The sequence below is a fragment of the Monodon monoceros genome, unplaced genomic scaffold (assembly GCF_005190385.1).
Source record: "Monodon monoceros isolate NGI ecotype Baffin Bay Population unplaced genomic scaffold, NGI_Narwhal_1 Super_Scaffold_11, whole genome shotgun sequence".
Lineage (NCBI taxonomy): Eukaryota > Metazoa > Chordata > Mammalia > Artiodactyla > Monodontidae > Monodon > Monodon monoceros.
The window spans coordinates 96907587-96925989 of record NW_021703767.1 but is presented as its reverse complement, the minus strand read 5'-3'; the positions used below and the strand labels follow the sequence as shown (position 1 = coordinate 96925989).

Genomic DNA, 18403 nt, shown 5'->3' with positions numbered 1-18403 from the left:
TACTTCACCTTCTAAGCCTGTTTCTCCCTTTCTCCTTAGAGACTGTCTATCACAATTTGCCCATTCTTTTCTCTCCATTCTAAACTACAGAACCCACCCTTTCCTCTTCGTTTTTAGCAAAGAACAAAATGCCCAGAATTTAAATGTCAAGTATTTTTTTCCTAACAAATATTTTTGTTACTAGGTTAAACATACACCCAAGTAGCAGGTTAAAAATAATTACAACACAACTTGGCTAGTTTGTTGTACCATTTTTGTTCATTTTCCTCTGACAGAAACCCAATACCTTTCATGATAGCTATATATATCCTACCTGACCCAAAAATATCCCATCAAGGGACAAGCCCACCTTGGAAAATTGCAAAGCAGTCAAGGCTTGTCCCTTTCCCTCCCCACTCCCCATCCCCGCCCTATCCCACATTTCACCTTTCCTCCTTCCACCCTCCACCTAGCTGTGTTTAGCTTTATCCCAGTAATCTATACCAGAAGGGAGATATCTGAACTTCAATGTTAGTTGACTATATCTTCCAGGGCGTGGAGAGTACATATAAATGAAGAACTTTCAGGGCTTCCCTGGTGGCGCAGTGGTTGAGAGTCCGCCTGCCGATGTAGGGGACACGGGTTCGTGCCCCGGTCCGGGAGGATCCCACAGGCCGCGGAGCGCCTAGGCCCGTGAGCCATGGCCGCTGAGCCTGCGCGTCCGGAGCCTGTGCTCCGCAACGGGAGAGGCCACAACAGGGAGAGGCCCGCGTACAGAAAAAAAAAAAAAAAAAAAAGAACATTCAGAGACTAAAAGGAGAGCTTTCCTTAAGGGCATAATTAGGAATAGAGAGCAGGGGATGTAGTTTCAAGCACAGAATATGTCCTAGGAGGTTTCTGTGCCTATTTATATGGAGCATCTCTGAGTCTATGTAAATGCGAAATTCCAGTTGTAGAAAAATAGAATGGTAAAGAACCACTAGATGTACTGGGGTATCATTATTTCTTTCAATCTAATAGTTTGCTCTAGTATGTATGTGTGTGTGTCGGGGGTGTGTGTGTGTTTGGTTTGGTTTTGATCACCCATACTTCAAGCTTTATAATAGAAGGTTTTAAACCACATGCCAGCCCTCCTGGGTACGGGAATTTTGTTGGACTCTGGCTGATGCTAATTGAGGAAATAGCCCCCTCCTTCCCGCCCCCTTCTCCAACCAGATAAGAATCAGTGTGACTTAAGTTATCTCAATGATTTCTTATTTTGAAGTCTCTAAATTTTTAGGTTGTTCTATATGTTCCATTTTTAGTAATTAACGAATATATTTGAAATAAAGGAGATAAATTGAGGCAGAAGTGTAATTATTGGCTGCCAATTTATGAACTTGAGAAATACGGCTGTGCTAGAAAAGGAAAATACATAAGAATAAGGAAAAATGAGTTAGTTACCTACATGGATATGGTTTTTGTGAGAAATGAGTTATGTATATGGGGTAAATTCCTGAGTGTGAATGTTATTGTAAAAAAATAAAAATTTAATAAAAATTCATTTATACAAACCAGAAAGAGATTTGTGTAGATAAACTGGAATTTATTTCTGCCTTGTACTGTAATTTTCTGTGTTGAAAACGTGATTTTAGATTATAAAGCTCCAGCTATGCAGTAATTTCTTATCAGCTGTGTAAAATAACCTTTGGACTGAATATTTTTAACTTGTTGTATATTCTGTATAACAGATACTATGCATAAAATTCTCCATGCTCTGTGTTACAGAGGTAATGAATAATTTGACAGAGGGTGAAATGCTTTTCAATATGATTGAGAAAACTATTTTAAAAATATTAAAAAGTTTTCCAGTGGTTGAAAAGTTTATGTCCAGAAGCCTAGAAACAGAGTTGGTTCATTTGACAGGCACTGGAGTAGTACACAGAAACAGGAACTATATTTTAGAAAGGAAGGGAGAGGAGAGGAGAGGAGGGTAGGCGAGGGTAGAGGAGGGGAGGGGAGGGAAAGGAAGGGAAAGAAGAAAGGAGGGAGGGAGGAAGGAAGGGAGGAAGGGAGGAAAAAGTTGATTTATTTTCCATTTTCAGCTGTCCAGATGGACTTTTGGAGGTTGAATTGTCACCAGGTGTGTCACACTGTGCAGTCCATCTCCGGGATATCCTTCCCTCTCCCTGGCTGGTTTGGAGCCAGAGGTGAGAACGGAGGTGAACTGAGCAGTTCTACCCCATGCCCTGTACACACATGCACCTTTTTTTGTCCAATAGATTCCTGTAGTTTAAAATGAATAAAATTCTGGTTAATGAACATACATCTAAATATGGTGTGTTTCATATACTTTAGTCTAGTGTTGACTTGCAACTACTTTAAAAACGTGATCCTTAAATTGCAGTTTTGGGAAAGATGCTGTATATTGCCAACCCTTGAAGATGATATAAGCTTAACTCCATAATATGAACACAGCTGATCAGCTCAATTAATTCAAAAGGAAAAAAACCCAGACCAGTTAGTGTAGGCAAAATAACTGGGTGAATCATTGAACTTTTCATGTTTCAACCAGCACTTTTGACAGCAGGTTGATGAGGTCACACAGTAAGAGATACATGAATGCATTAGTATCCTTAGGTGTGCATGTGTCTCGCTGGTATCCTTAGGTGCATGCACACACTGTTAGCATCCTCAGGTGCGCGTGGATGCCACTTTCTATTAAGTTGCATTCTCCAGAGACCCAAAGAAATGCTCACGTGTTTCTAAGTAACTAGCTTGTGCCAGTGTTTAAAACCTTCAGATGTCACAAGAGCTTACACGTTGGCAAACTATTAAAAGGAGAAATGTCTCTAGTGTTTCTGGGATAGATCACCTTTTGTTGGAAACGCTGAATTACAGAGCATTTTGGGACGAACCTCTGAAGTGCTTATTTGCTGTTTGTGTGGAAAAGTGCATTTTTCTAGACTAATTTTCAAAAAGATTTTGTTTGGAAAAATCAGTACTTTTATGGAGATATCAAGACTAATAATATTGAATTGTCATACATTTCTGGACTGGTAGAGAGAGTTCTCTCTCCTCCCAGATCTGAAGCAGAAAGTAAATAAGAACTATAACCTTCTAAAATATTAAGATCAACATTATATCATCAATATTAGACATTTTCCAACATCTAATCTTTATTTTGGTTTCAAGTTAAACTTGAAGACTGGATTTTATAAGTATTTTTAAAAATCATATACACATTTTAGTTTTTACCTAGCTAAAACTCACTGGAAAAAGAAGAGCTGGTGTCATATACCAAAAACAATAATGATCTGTTATTATTTAAACTTCCAAGTCTTTCTTTCCCTCAATTGTGGATCCACACTGCCTCAATTCAGTTCAACCAACATTTCATAAAATTGCAGTTTAACTCATGACATGATGAGATTTAACACGCTCGTAAAATTCTCACTTGATGATCATGTTTGGCCTGGCCTTAACTCTCCCATAACCTCACTACACTTCCTTCACTTACCAAAAATTGTCTTCTCTGGAACAAATATTTTCCCTTGTCTCTCCATAGCAGCCTTTTCATTCCCTCTCCTCTACCCTTATCTTGCTCTAAATCCTGCAAGTAAGCCAATTAAAACAATATAATCTAATCTGATTTGGTTGTCCCAAGGAAATTAAGGCAACATTATCCATGTCTCTGAATAGTTCCTCTCTTGTCTCACTCATGCTCTTAGGAAAACTTCAGTCCCAAGAACTGTGCAGTTAGCAAGCTCTCAGAATGACCCTACTTATTCATCAAACTATTTGAAATCATGGCAAAGTTTGTTCCTCCATATTTTATTAAACTCAATTAAGTAATGGAATCTTTTGTCATCAGTCTCAACTTCATCTTCCATGGAAAACCCACTGCACTTTACAGTTCATGAGATGCCAACCATTCATTTCTTTGTTGAAGGTAATTTGATCTATGTCTTGCTCTAGTTAAGATGCCCATGTCTTCCAGCATTTTTGACTTGGAGTTAGAGGCTAAGGTCAAGTTAGCAATGGTAATCTGTCTCTCTGCAAGCAAACAATGAATCATCATTTGGATTTTAAGACTATGGTAAGCTTTGACTTGGCAGCTTGGTTCAAAGGTTGTCAGCAGAATGTATGAAAGTGGCCTGCATCTGGAACCTCTGCTCACAGATGTCAAGGATTCCCTAACAAGGCCACCAATATAGTCGTGAATAATTGGTAAGAAGGAGGGGTGGTTAAAGAAGCATTAGGCCCATGCCCTATTTAGACTGGATTGATTTGATCTAGACTTAATAATATTAAAAGCTCTTCTAGTCATTCCCAGGGCACAAATAAAAATGCTTTCAAATTATTAAGAAAGACTGTGACCTATTCAGGACAATATGTAAGGAAAGAGTGATAACATGAAGTAGTTCATTTCAGTCCCTGACTTTGGACCAAGGAAACTGCCATTTGAAAGGGAAAGAGCTTCATGGAGAGTTGCAATATTTTATTACTAATTGAATTGGCGTTTGTTTTGGAGAGTTGGCAGGTAAAGTAGCTGAAGCCGAGATGAGCAGTTCATAAAAGTTAGGGGCCAGTTTCTTTCAATTATCTTGTTGTTCTTATTCTTAAGGAATTCACACAAACTGGTGACTTTGAAATAAAGAAAACTTTGAGATCTAGTCGATTTTGAGTTTTTCCTAAACAAATGCAGTGCCTGCTACATAGTAAGCATTGAATTAATATTTGCTAATTGAATGAATGAAGCCTTAGTGGTTGTTTATGACTGAATATTTATATCTGTCTTTAAAATACCGGCATGAAGAAAAGCCATATGTTTTCACAAGCCATGGCCTAAAAGCAATGATTTTTATGATTTGAACTGATGAGAATCTACTTACTCTATTAGAGTTATTTGATTTTATTGCATTATGCAAAATAACATTAACTGTTTCTCCTGTGTTTCTGTTCCTGATGCTTTATTTTTCTATAGTGATAAAGGGGGAATAATATTCAGGAAAGACATCTGTTTGCCAGGTAAGGGTTTGAGCTGATCACTAATACAGAAGTTTCATTAGTATATGTGACTATCACTTGTTCACTTTCATTGACCTTAATACTGACATGAAGAAAATTTTCATTAAGGATTCATTTTACACGGATACCACAAATTAACACTCTAGGATAGTAGTCAAAGAGCAGTTGCCTCTCTTCTGGTAGCAAATCTGAAAAAAGAAAAGAATTACTATTAATTATGCTGTTCCTGGATTCTATAAACTTATCTTGGGTATGCACTGAAGGGAGTATTAACACACTTGAGCAGAAGCAGAAAGACTTGGGGATTAGGGATTCCAGGGGTTCTTGCCTAGTATATAAGCACCTCCTATACCTCGTCTGCCCTCTTTCTCTAATCACCATATTGCTCGTCATCCAATCTGTGAGTTCTAAGCAGATAATACTGAAAGTTTCCCTTAGCTCTCCCGTTGCGGAGCACAGGCTCCGGACGCGCAGGCTCAGCGGCCATGGCTCACGGGCCCAGCCACTCTGCGGCATGTGGGATCTTCCCGGACCGGGGCACGAACCCGCGTCCCCTGCATCGGCAGGCGGACTCTCAACCACTGCGCCACCAGGGAAGCCCTCAAAGTAGAATTCTTGCCTCTGGTATGATTGGTGCTATCCTCTAACTCAGTGGATTGGACATGGGTGTCCTTCTTTCTAGGTACTACCCCTATCCTTTAAATTCAATGGATCTTGTGGAAAGCAGTGATTGGTGACATAGCATCTCAAACTTAATATCTAATTGTTTCATACAGAAGCAGAAAATTATGGGATCTAATCTTACTTATCAGTTTCTATGGTTTTGAATATAGCATAGCCAACTTATTGTAAACTCATACTAAATTAGAATGTACCAGATTTCCATCATTGTAGGTGTTTTACTGATCATTTTCATAATAAAAAATATTTGAAATGTAAAACTAAATAGAGCTATGTAAATAACAGAAACCAATATGGCCCTCAGAGAGGTGACTTTCCCAGAGTAACATGGGTAAGAATGAATAACTCCCAATGTCCAGTCCGGGTCTCCTCTCTCTGTACTATCCTGGTTCTGTGAAATGAGGTGAGAACATAGATCTCAGGTCCTTTCTTAAGGGCCCATAAACCAGTAGGGTAAGTTCTCTTCTCCCAGTTAGTGTAGTTACTCCTGGGAAGAAGTATAAAGTCATGTTTAAGAAAATGATACTGAATCACAAATGCTGACTCAGGCTGTGCAAGCTCTGAGCAAACGACTTCACATTAGTTTCCTTAGTTTCTTCTGTAAAATGAAAATAATAAGAGCCATTCCCTTACAGGGTTGTTTTGGTTATCAAATGAGATAATACAAGGATAGGGCTTAGATCTGGCACACAGTAGGTACTCAGAAAATGTCAGCCACCTAATCATGAGCCTTTCCTCAGTTCTCCAAGTCATTCATTCCCCATAACTTGCTCTCTGGTCATTCTTACCTTCTCTTATTTCTGCAAACTCTTGTCCTCTCTCTGCTTGAATTCTTACATTCTGAACATCTGCTGGAGGCCAAAAGTCTCCTAACCACAGTTTTGACCATGCTACTTATTTTCACCTTTTAGTAGCTGAATAAAACATAAAAGAAGATTGAGAAATAGGCATGAATAAATTAACCCTTGGTTTTCAGAATGGATATATTTCTTCTGGGGGCATTAATATAATCCATCAGTTTTAAACTGAAATGTTAAAGTTCTAGAATTGTTACATATTGTTTGGCTTTTATCTGGAACACTGATGAAGAGGAAATGTTGTTACTAGATAGTTATTAGTACTGTCCACACATCTGGAGGATGGCAACCACCAGGTTCCACAAAAGGGGCAGCAGCCATCATGAATGCCCTGGTGAGATACCATGCTGAGCCTGGCACATAAGGTATCCATTGCAAAAAGGAACATTGCCACTTGACTTCAGCACTGAAACACTCCGAACATTTCCTTAAGGATTGTGCTGTATGTGAGCATATATTCAGAAAACAAGCCTAAAAGAAATGAGCCAGGAGGAACTTGCTTTCGGGACCTATCCCAGCCCCATTGTCTTAGGCTCATTTCCCTTTTCTGATCCTCATACTGTTTTCCAATCCAGAGCTGCTGGATTATCCACACTCTGTAGCTCTTACAGTGCCCCTGCCCTGTCTGCCTGCCCTCTCCAACCAGTGCTTTAATTGCCAAGGTAAACTGAAAAGGCCTGTTATCAAAAACATAAGAATGGCTGCATACTGATTCAGATTTGCTTAGTTGCTATGACCTTCTGCAGTCAATATCTTAATATTTTCTAGCCCATTTGCAACTGGAATATGAGCATATTAGGCCATTTTGGAAGAGAGATGCCATATGGCAAAAACAAGTAAACAAACAACGACAAACAATGAAAGAAATATTTAGGGACCAAGAGAGTATTCCCTCTGATCTTTTATACAATCTGTCATCCGGTCCTATCCATTCCACCTCAAGGAAAATCTCTTGGTACAACCTTTTATCTCCATCCTTTTCCAGATCTCCAGTTCAGGTTCTTGTCTCTGACTAAGATGCCTGCAATGGCCCCCAACTGTTCTCCCAGCCTCCAATCCAATATGCACACTGTCGTCAGTCTGACCATGATGTTTTTATGGCAACCTGCAAGCACCAGATTAAAGCTTCAGTGTGATATTAAAAATGGTTCACTTTTAAGGACCAGCACAACTCTTCAACATCATTCTTGTTCCTAAACCCTGTCCTCTAGCCATGAAGAAAATGTGTTTCTCACTTTCAATAAAAGACTTTACTCATTCATTCTCTTCCTTCTGACTGATGAATTTCTACTCTTCTAGACCCAGTTCTAATGCTACCTTCCTGAAGACACCCTGATTCCCTCCTGATAGGATTAACTATTCTTTTCTTTTAGATTCCTTAGCCTTTTTTTTTTTTTTTTTGCGGTACTCGGGCCTCTCACTGCTGTGGCCTCTCCCTTTGCGGAGCACAGGCTCCGGATGCGCAGGCTCAACGGCCATGGCTCACGGACCCAGCTGCTCCGCGGCATGTGGGATCTTCCCGGACCCGGGCACGAATCCGTGTCCCCTGCATCGGCAGGCGGACTCTCAACCACTGCACCACCAGGGAAGCCCCTCCTTAGCCTTTTTTATGTGTCTCTATTCACAGCACTTGTCAGAATGTTCTGTATCAATTTTTCACATCTTCCTGAATCAGTCTCTTGGATTCTCAAAAACAATACTAGCCTTATTTATTTTATATCATCAGTGCCAAGCACAGGACCTTGTGAATAATGTAAATGTTGAATAAATGTTTAATAAGCAAATGAATGTATAATAAGCATGCCATGGAGGGAGCCAGTGTTCTGCTTTTGTATAGGATCAGCCTTGCACACAGTTATGCGTATTGGAGTAGAGAAGCATTCCTTCCTTCTTGTTTTCTTTTCTTCACCAAGTATTTATTGAGCAACTTCTGTGTTCTAGGTTCTATGGGAGGCGTCAGGCATATTAAAAATAATAAAACATTGCCTCTTCCCTACAGGTGCTCTCAATTTTAATATGAAGGAAAAACAGCAGAGTAATAATATGAGTTGGATACCAGTTGCTTAACAGGAGCCCCTTTCATGTTTATAACTGGACTCTGGAGATGTCTTCTACTCTGCTCTCTGAGGGCCAGCATTTGAGATGAGTCTTGAGTGCACATGGTCACCTCCATATTGTGCCCGACCCCTAAGCACGTGCAGAAGGTCTTGGGAGAACCTCTTCAAAGTATATCAGTAGCTCCTAGAGAATGGTGTCTGATGTGGAGAATGAAAAGGTCATTGATCAAAGGGTCAGGACCCCTTAGTACTAGTTTTAGCTCTGCTACTAATTAATTATGACCTTGGGCAAGTGATCCAATCTATTGGATATCTTGTCTGTAAATTGAGGGTGTTGGTCTATACTCTAAGTCAGTGGCTCTCAACCAGGAGTTTATCATAGGATTTAAAAAATATATGTATTCAGTCCCTACCAAAGAGTCACTTAAATCTCCCAAGCTAAGGCCAGGCCATGTGTATTTAGCAAAATAAATTGCTGGTGATTCTGACAGGCTTTGACTGAGCTATATCTGCTCTCGATGATATCTTGATATCTGAGGTCTCTGGGCCTCTGTCTGGCAGGTCCCCACCCTGACCGAGACACGGAGACTCTAGGCCCACTCCAGTCTTTCTCCTTAATAGGCTGTGAGAACCAGGAACATTGTTTCAAAAAACAATCAGATCAGTAGCTGACATCATAGGTCTTCCTGAAAGAGAGGAAAGAGATGCAGAACAGAGATAAGACAAAAAAAATCCCCAAATGCTTGTGGGATGCTGGCACCACAGCCGGCTCTCTGCAGCTTCTTGAACTTTAAGATGGACCCAGTCATTCTGATGCCCTCACTCCCATATATTTATTCTCTGACTGAGGCACAAAGATCCGAGTGAGCTAATGCATCAACCCATGAAAAATGAACAATTAAAACAATGAAGTTGTCAGTTCTTTTACCAGATTGCGAATAAATAACCTGCCTGTCAGGCTGGCTGCTCTGCTGGACCATTAGTTTAATACAAAGACATTCTGAGAAACGGGTGGATGACAGCTGATCTATCACCAGGCCTTTGATAAAGACTTGAGCAAAATATGCTGTCACAAAACACCTAAGGTCAATCCCAATGTGTGAGAAGCAAAGTATTAGATGAAATTTGAATACACCTCTCTGCCCATCATGAAAGCTATAGGTTTAAAAAAAAAACAAACTGGTGAGATGGTGGGTACTTGTTTTGACAGTCTAAAACACTTTTCTGCTTATGCTTAGCTGTCAGGGACTCTGTGCTGATGTAGGAGGCCTTGGAGTTTCTAACCATTACAGTGATCTTGGGACTGCACCATGTATCTTCTTACTAGGCCGGACAGGGTCTTCCCATGAGGAGTTACTCTAAGCCGTGTCGAATGCTAACACAGTCATGAATTTCCAAACAAAAAGTCAATTCATTGCATTTTCTTATGTGTATGGTTTGAATTCTGTGTGCCATCTCAGAAAATGTTTGCCAGCCAGATATATCGCTCAGGTAAAATAATTACATAAGACAGTAGACAAGACAATTAAACAAAGACAAATTCATTACATTCTCTAGTTGAGATCTCATCTATCTTTAAATTTTAGTGGGAAAAGTAAAGATATGAATGACCTCTCACAAGTCACTTTGAAGAAGATAATTGTTATTTCTTAGAAGCAAAAAGTACTATTAGAAAGTTTACCCTATAGTAAAGCTAGGTGAGAGGCAGTGTTTATGAGGTTTTCAGAGTTAACCAACTTGTCTCTAACTGATTTGTCTCATCTTGAATTTAGCAAAGCTGACTCCTCAGTTTTTAATAAAAATCATTCAAATGCCCAAGAAGCAAACAAATCAAAAATACAATATTTCCCCTTCCAAAATCTTTTGGGTATTTATCTCTATTCAAGTCATATCTTCATGGTCAAAGTGATGTAAGTTCTACCTAAATCAAAAAATAGGAACTGTCAGTTCAATCTTATTTTGGAGTACATTCACTGGTTAATTCGAAGAGTAAAATCTAGCTTCAATATGGAGAAACAACTTAAATCTACAGAGAAGCCACCCTCAGAGGCTTTGTGGTCCTTTGGTCCTCTAGTTGAATGATTTCAACTAGAAAGAGGCATCAACTCTATTACTTCAAACTGGTTTGACCAGTTCTTCCAGGGAACTGGGTGGCTAACTAGTAAACAAGGTGAACAAGAAAATGTCAACATAAAACTCTCCAGGCTGATTTTCCTACCTACTAAGTCAAACCACAACTTGGCCTCTTGTCCAACTTTGTAATCTCTTCAATGTTATATAAAATTAGCACCCTCTCACCTCCTAAGAAGAATCCCCGAGAGACTGGAAAAAAGCTCAGAGCTCATCCTAAGGCTATCTTGGTTTTGTTCCTGATTTTTCCTTAGTAGCCTTGCCATTTGGGCAAGTGGCTTAATGTTTGCTTATCTTGCTATGTGCACAGTAACATCTGCTTAAAGGAGACCTTATACATAAAAACAAACACTGTTCTATAGTCAGGGGGAGCCCTTAAAGTTGTTTTCTTAAAACAGAAAAAATAATGTTATTACATTGAGCACTAAGAAGAACAAGTTTTGTATAGAAGAACAAGTTCTATATCTTCTAACCTGCAGATATAGAAACTTCCACTGCAATCTGCATTTAGTCTTCTGTCAGTTTTAGCCCTTGAGAAGTCTCTTCCTCCTGAGTCTTACTGTAGGTGTATCTGGGCACTCAAGCTGCTTCCCAGGTTCTTGCTGGGTTCTGACCTTCCCTCAAGAGTCCCAAGTCATTCTCAAAGTGACATTTATTAAAACCTGTCCTTTGGTTCCGTTAAGGAAAAAAAATTTTTTTAATTAATTAATTAATAATTGATGATAGTTTTTCCATATATTTTTTATTTTTTAAGGTTATTTTATAACATATAGGATTATCTGTTTATTTATTTATTTATTTTTGGCTGCGTTGAGTCTTTGTTGCTGCACGTGAGCTTTCTCTTGTTGCGGAGAGCAGGGGCTACTCTTCGTTGCGGTGCGCAGGCTTCTCACTGTGGTGGCTTCTCTTGTTGCGAAGCACGGGCTCTAGGTGCACGGGCTTCAGTAGTTGTGGCACGTGGGCTCAGTAGTTGTGGCTAGCAGGCTCTAGAGCACAGGCTCAGCAATTGTGGTGCATGGGCTTAGTTGCTCCAGGGCATGTGGGATCTTCCTGGACCAGGGCTCGAACCAGTGTGCCCTGCATTGGCAGGTGGATTCTTAACCTCTGTGCCACCAGGGAAGTGACCATATATATATATTTTTTTGATGCTAATTTATTTTTTTTAAACATTTTTATTGGAGTATAATTGCTTTACAATGGGCATACGTATATCCCCGTATCTCCTGCCTCTTGCGTCTCCTTCCCATCCTCCCTATCCCACCCCTCTAGATGGTCACAAAGCACCGAGCTGATCTCCCTGTGCTATGAGGCTGATTCAATGCAATCCCTATCAAACTACCAACGGCATTTTTCACAGAACTAGAACAAAAAATTTCACAATTTGTATGGAAACACAAAGGACCCCGAATAGCCAAAGCAATCTTGAGAAAGAAAAACGGAGCTGGAGGAATCAGGCTCCCTGACTTCAGACTATACTACACAGCTACAGTAATCAAGACAGTATGGGGCGTCCCTGGTGGCGCAGTGGTTGAGAGTCCGCCTGCCGATGCAGGGGACACGGGCTCATGCCCCGGTCTGGGAAGATCCCACATGCCGCGGAGCGGCTGGGCCCATGAGCCATGGCCGCTGGGCCTGCGCGTGCGGAGCCTGTGCTCCGCAGCGGGAGAGGCCACAACAGTGAGAGGCCTGTGTACCGCAACAAAAAAAAGACAGTATGGTACTGGTACAAAAACAGAAATATAGATCAATGGAACAAGATAGAAAGCCCAGAGATAAACCCACGCACATATGGTCACCTTATCTTTGATAAAGGAGGCAAGAATATACAGTGGAGAAAAGACAGCCTCTTCAATAAGTGGTGCTGGGAAAACTGGACAGCCCATATATTTTTTATATTACATGGTTTTAAAAATAGTTATATTTGTATTTATTTCTATAAAGACTTGTGCATCAAGCTATTGTTAATAACATAACTCTATTTAATAACATGGTCTCTAAGGTAAGTCAGAAGCTACTTTAAATATTTAGAAATACAGAGATTGTGGTAAGTTGAATAATAGACCCTCAAAGATGTTCTAATTTCTGCAGTCTGTTAATAGGTAATCTTACATGGCAAATGGGACTTTGCAGAAGTTAACGATTTTGAGATGGAGAGATTTTTTTGGATTACCTGGTAGGCCTAATGTAATCAAAAATGTCCTTATAAGAGGGAAACAGTCAGAGTAGAAAGAAGCAGCTAAACTGCTGGCTTAGAAGATTGAGAAAGTGGCCAAAAGCCAAGAAATATAGGTGGGTCCCAGGAGCTAAAAGAGACAAAGAAATGGATCCTCTCCTCAAGTGTCCTGAAAGAACACAGCCCTGTCAACACCTGATTTCTAACCTGCAGAACTGTGAGGTAATAAATTTACGTTTTTTAAAGCCACTAAATTTGTGACAGTTTGTTACAGCTTAGGAAACTAATACAGAGACATTTATAATAATGCAAGCCTTATCTTGTCTAACATACATACATACATACCATTGCCAGCACACTGTTTGGGAATTGTATCGGTAACTCATATGTACCTGGGTCTTTCCCTCTGGAAACTTTTTGTCCTCCCTACTCTTTTTTTCTTCCCCTTCCCCTTCCCACTCATTATATTCTCTCTAGTGTTTCAGATCTGTTAAGTGGTGATCTCCTCAAAGAGAACATTTGGAACTAAACACACCCCATCCCCTGCCTGCCAATCTAAATTAGGGTCCCTGATGTTATTCTGTCTCATACACACTAACCCCTTATAACATTTTTTAATTAGGCACTTATTTGAATGATAATTTTGTTGTGTTCATCTTTCTACTATTGCAAGCTTGATGGGTACATGCGCCATGCTTGATTTTGCTCACTGTTGTGAACCTAGCACATAGCAGGTATCCAGGAAATATTTTTTGGCTGACTGAGAACATTCTAGAATTCTGCAAATTTTGTAATATAGATTGAAAGCATGCCCCATAATGCAGTCCATCTGGGATCATGAGGCAACAAACCAACACACCACCTCCTCTTTCAGAGGACATGAAGCAGGCTTTGCATTAACTTTGATTTCCTCTGAAGTCTTAGTCAAAGTCATGATTATTTAGCCAGATGACAATTGATGGATGCTTTTCATGATGCACATATAATCTAAGAAATGCTACAGTATTTCTCAAGAATTCTCTTTAATAACATCCAGAATGCTTTGACTTGCTTTTATTTCCGTTTGCATTTTATTGCTTTTCAATATAAATTGTAAATTCCTTCAAAGACACTTAAACATCCATTGAAGACCAGACTTTGAGAACTTCAAGAGATTAGTCTTCCTGAGTAATTATTTATGTCTTCTGCAATTTTGATTCCACTGGAGTTCAAGAATCAAAGCTAAGGATTTGTCTGAGCTCTTCTTGGGATGGAGAAGTGATTAACATTTGCGAACATTTTTGTGAAGCCTCAAAACACTGAATGATTAATGAGAAAGTGGTTAAATTTTATTTATGTGTGTTTCAGAAACATCAAGCCAGGTGATTTCAATGTTTTTCTAGAAAAGCATTGGTCTTTACATATTATGTATTTTTCCCATATTATTCTGAATGTGTCTATGGTTTTTGCCCAGGTATAGCGTCTTTGTTGAATAGTTGATCCTGATTTTAAATGCAAGGGTTTCAATGGAAAGGAAACACATTTTACTGAAGTATTATGAGATTCCTTTACGTTACTATGTCTACTAGGTTACTCCTCATAACAATCTGTGAGATAGATTTTATTAATCCCATTTTACAGAAGAGGAAATTGAAGGTCTTAGTGCTTAAATAACTGTTTAAAGCCAGAGATAAGGTCCATAGCCGTGCCGAGCCCCCCGACCCAAAGTTCCCACCATTTCCTCTAGACCACACAATCTTCAGTGGATCTTGCAGACCAGCACGCACGGTATTCAGGACGGCTCCCTCTCTCTCAAAGCAGACCAGTCAGAATACCGCTTTCCTCAAAGCCCTACGCCAGTGGGCCCCATAACTCAAGATGGGAAATGGCTAAGTATCAATAGATGGGGATACTGGAACTTATTATACAAACCCTATTGTGTTCAGCATGGCCACTTTGACTCCTCTAATGTTTTAATTCTCCTCAGAGCACAGGGTTTTGTGGCCATATTTGCTGTGGCCATATCAAGATTTATACTCAGGTAACCCCATGGCAAAAACAGGTCTTCCCAGCGATGGGAAGAATTTGTAATAACCACAGCTCTTGGTTTCTGAAGTTATCAGAAGGCTTTAATGAAACATTTTGATTTTTCTGATTGTTTGTGAGCCTTCCATTAGGGATCACCTTTCATCACGTCACAGTGAAATGTAGGTGATGCTGTTACGCGTTTACTGACCACGATGTCAAGGAAGTAAGAATATCACAAACCTCCACTCCCAGTCACCTCTGAAATGCCATAAGCAGTTCTTATTGCTTAGTCACTTATTAACAAACAAAGTTAATAAACTTCTCAGGCAGTAAACCCAGATGTGCTTTTTGGCATACCTGGCAAGTTCAGGATAAGTGCTCTACTGATATATTTGAACAATCAGTGATTCTTAGATAAAAGAATGTCTAGACCAACAGCAGACTACATAAACAGCTGTTCAGATGCCGAGTCAGATTCTACCTAGTACTCTCTTATTTGTACATATCCCACTCAAGAAAGGGAGAAAAAAATGCATTTTTTGATTAACCACCCCGTGTTTCATTAGTCTTTTTTTTTTAATACTAAGCAAGCAACCAATGGCCCTTAAAAGTAGCATTTCTATTACTGCTGTCATTTCTACTTAAAGCAAACTGGAAGATGAAATGTTTTTAAGGATAGTGGATGCTAGAAAACAAGTAACACCACAGGCACACAGGGCAGCCAACAAAACACAGGGATGCATTGAACAAGACAGTTAATAACTTCTCCAGTGTGAGGGCTTTTTAAACGGTTTGTTCTTTCACGATGACAATCCCCCAAGGTGATAAATTAAAAGGTTGACCCAGAAATTATTTTTCAAAGTTAGGTCTACAACAACCTAAATTGTCTTGTTTTTTTCTTTTACTGAATTTGTTTGAATGTTCATCAAATACAATCATGAAACTCAAAATGCCTACTTGACTCTGTTTTGTAAGCTGAAAAATACCCAGAAAGCCTTTCTCTTTTCCTAGCAAAATGGCATGATATTATTTAGAAGTTGGAGAGAAAGCTTTCACTGCTTGCCCTGTAAAAAGGAAACAGCACAACCAGCAGAGTAGCTGACAAGTGACACAAATACAGTACATACTAATGCAGAGAGAGAAACAACCTTGAGAATTTAAACCGGCTGCACCAAAAAAAAAAAAAAATCTTTATCCAGATATGTGGTCCCTCATGAATTATACTATTATTTTAGTTGATTTTACCTGACATCACCCTATGATTTTCTTCAGTGACAAGAAAATTGCAGCCGGCCCTTGACAGTCGGTCACAAATTGACTGAACAAAACAAAATCAAAGGGTGAAGTAATCCCCAAGTAAATTTAATGAAACCTAAATCCCAAAGGGCAGCACACTTCTGTAGGCAATGGTCTTATTTAATAAATTTTTCCCTGCTTTCACTTTTAGAGCTATATTTACACAGACAAATTTAATTCATTGGGTTTACATTTCCTCTTTCCCTTCGTTTGTCCACCAGGAACAAACGGGAAGGACTGTAAACAGGTGTGTCAGTGTTCAGCTGAGAATAAGGAGTGTCACCCCATCACAGGGAGATGTACCTGTCTGCCTGGCTACCATGGAAACCGCTGTCATCTCCGTAAGTGTGTTCTGTGCGTTAGCTGTAATTGATTGAAGAGACGCTGATGCGGGGTGGGGGGGGTCATCACTCAGAATGCTAAAGGGCAAATGTTAATTCAAGCTTCTAATTCATTGCAAATCCCCTGGGAATTTTTATTGGAATGGTTGAAAACGTACTTTCCTGTGTAACGCCTTTTCTATTCAAAATATCCCCAAGAAAAAGATAAGAAATAAAGAAGAAAATATGAACCAATGATTATAAATCAATATACAGCAAATGGCAACATATTTAAGGTGATTCATAAAAGTAAGTTAGTTCCAGGATCTGCTTAGGAACAATCAAATTAAACAAATTGTTATTCTGGAATGAAAACAATGACTTGCTTAAATGACAAAATGCCAGTTGGCTCCCTGTTGTGTAATAAAAAAGAATAGTCCGTAGACCAGACACCTTATATTGATTTGTTAGGACATTTTAACATCGAAATGGTTATAGGAGAACACATGATAAAAAGTCCCAAAGAGCATGTTAAAATGTTCAGTCAGCTACTTAATTTTTAAGCTTGTAATTATTTATAATGTACTTTTTATAGGTTTAAGGATAAAATGATTTGGCCTCAGTTTCATTTTCTCCCCCAACTTGGCTTTTGCCACTCTTTCTCCCTAGTCGTTCCTATAAGAGATTTTTTTTCTACTTTCCTTTCCTAATTCTGCAAGTATATGGATGAGTTGGGGATATTTCCTAAAAAACGCGACCCATAAAAATAGACTCATGGTCAAGCTATTGGTTTTCATTTTCTACAAGCCATAGAATATATATTTTGAATCTCACTTCTCACATTTGTCCTAATTTTAAACGTTACCAGCTAAAAACACAATTAAGCATGTATGAAAATGGTTTCATACACCCATAGGACCCATAATGATTGCATTATTCAAACTTAAAATGAAGAACCAAAATATATGATTAGTAAAATTTCAATTATTGTTTTCGGTCATGGCAAATTTCAAGCACTTTTGCAGTGGAAGAAAAGAGTTATTTCCTCACATTTCATGCTGTCACATTTCTCAGGAAGAATTTCTTCTTGATATCCAGGGTATTTCATCTGAATAAAATAAACTTAAGTTACATAAAGCTGAGAGTCCTTCCATTTCAGAAGACCAGCTACCTTGGGTTGAAGGAGGGGAGCTTCGCCTTGTAAAAGCCAGTCTGAGGCAGGGAGCCACTCCCTGACTAGTCAGATGGGCTTAGTTCCAGGAAACACGTGGTTGAAAGTTGCTGCAAAGGTTCCTTGGCAACATCCACTGTAATTACAGGACGATGAAAAAGGGTTCAAGAAAATATCCATGAAAGGTGTAGCTGGCTCAAAAGCAAAAGTTCCAGCAGCCAAAAACAACTGGGCTTTCATGTTCTCAGGGTCGGAGTGGAGAATCAACATTTTCTCTCGGCAGAGGCCAGAGGAAGCAGAAAAAATTGCAGTAGGAATCTCACCACTTGTTCATAATTTACACTGGGCAGGTCAGTCCCAGTCTGTGGATAGCATGAGGGAAAAACAAACTGCTCGGTAGATGCAAACTCATCGTGCTATCTATGTATTTTATGACCAATGAGAAATTGTATAAAGCGACTACAGGTCCTGGAAATCTTTTGTTTCTCCAACCTGCAATACTATTTATTAGAAGTCTCTTTGAGGGAAATGAAGGCATTGGAGTCCTCTAAAACCATGGGCATTTCTGTTGACAGTATTCATAAGAACACCTTTACACTGGTTGAAGATGCTTTGAGAAACATGGGCCACAGGAAGCTCACCTGTGCCAGGAGGAAGATGTCAAGGCATTAGTGGAAGCTTAGCTTTAATGCTCTTCCTCATAGCAATAAAAATTCAAACAG

The 18403-nt window shown here is 39.4% G+C and overlaps 1 protein-coding gene across 1 annotated transcript in view; it reads left to right on the top strand.

Annotated features, from left to right (window-relative positions):
* Nucleotides 1-18081, top strand: part of LOC114890324 (EGF-like and EMI domain-containing protein 1) — a 124596-nt gene extending 106515 nt beyond the window's left edge. Inside the window, exons 12-13 of the mRNA XM_029213737.1 lie at nucleotides 16412-16531; nucleotides 17830-18081. Of these exons, the coding sequence (XP_029069570.1) occupies nucleotides 16412-16531; nucleotides 17830-18081 (372 nt within the window). The remainder of the gene's footprint in view (nucleotides 1-16411; nucleotides 16532-17829) is intronic.
* Nucleotides 18082-18403: the final 322 nt, after the last annotated feature.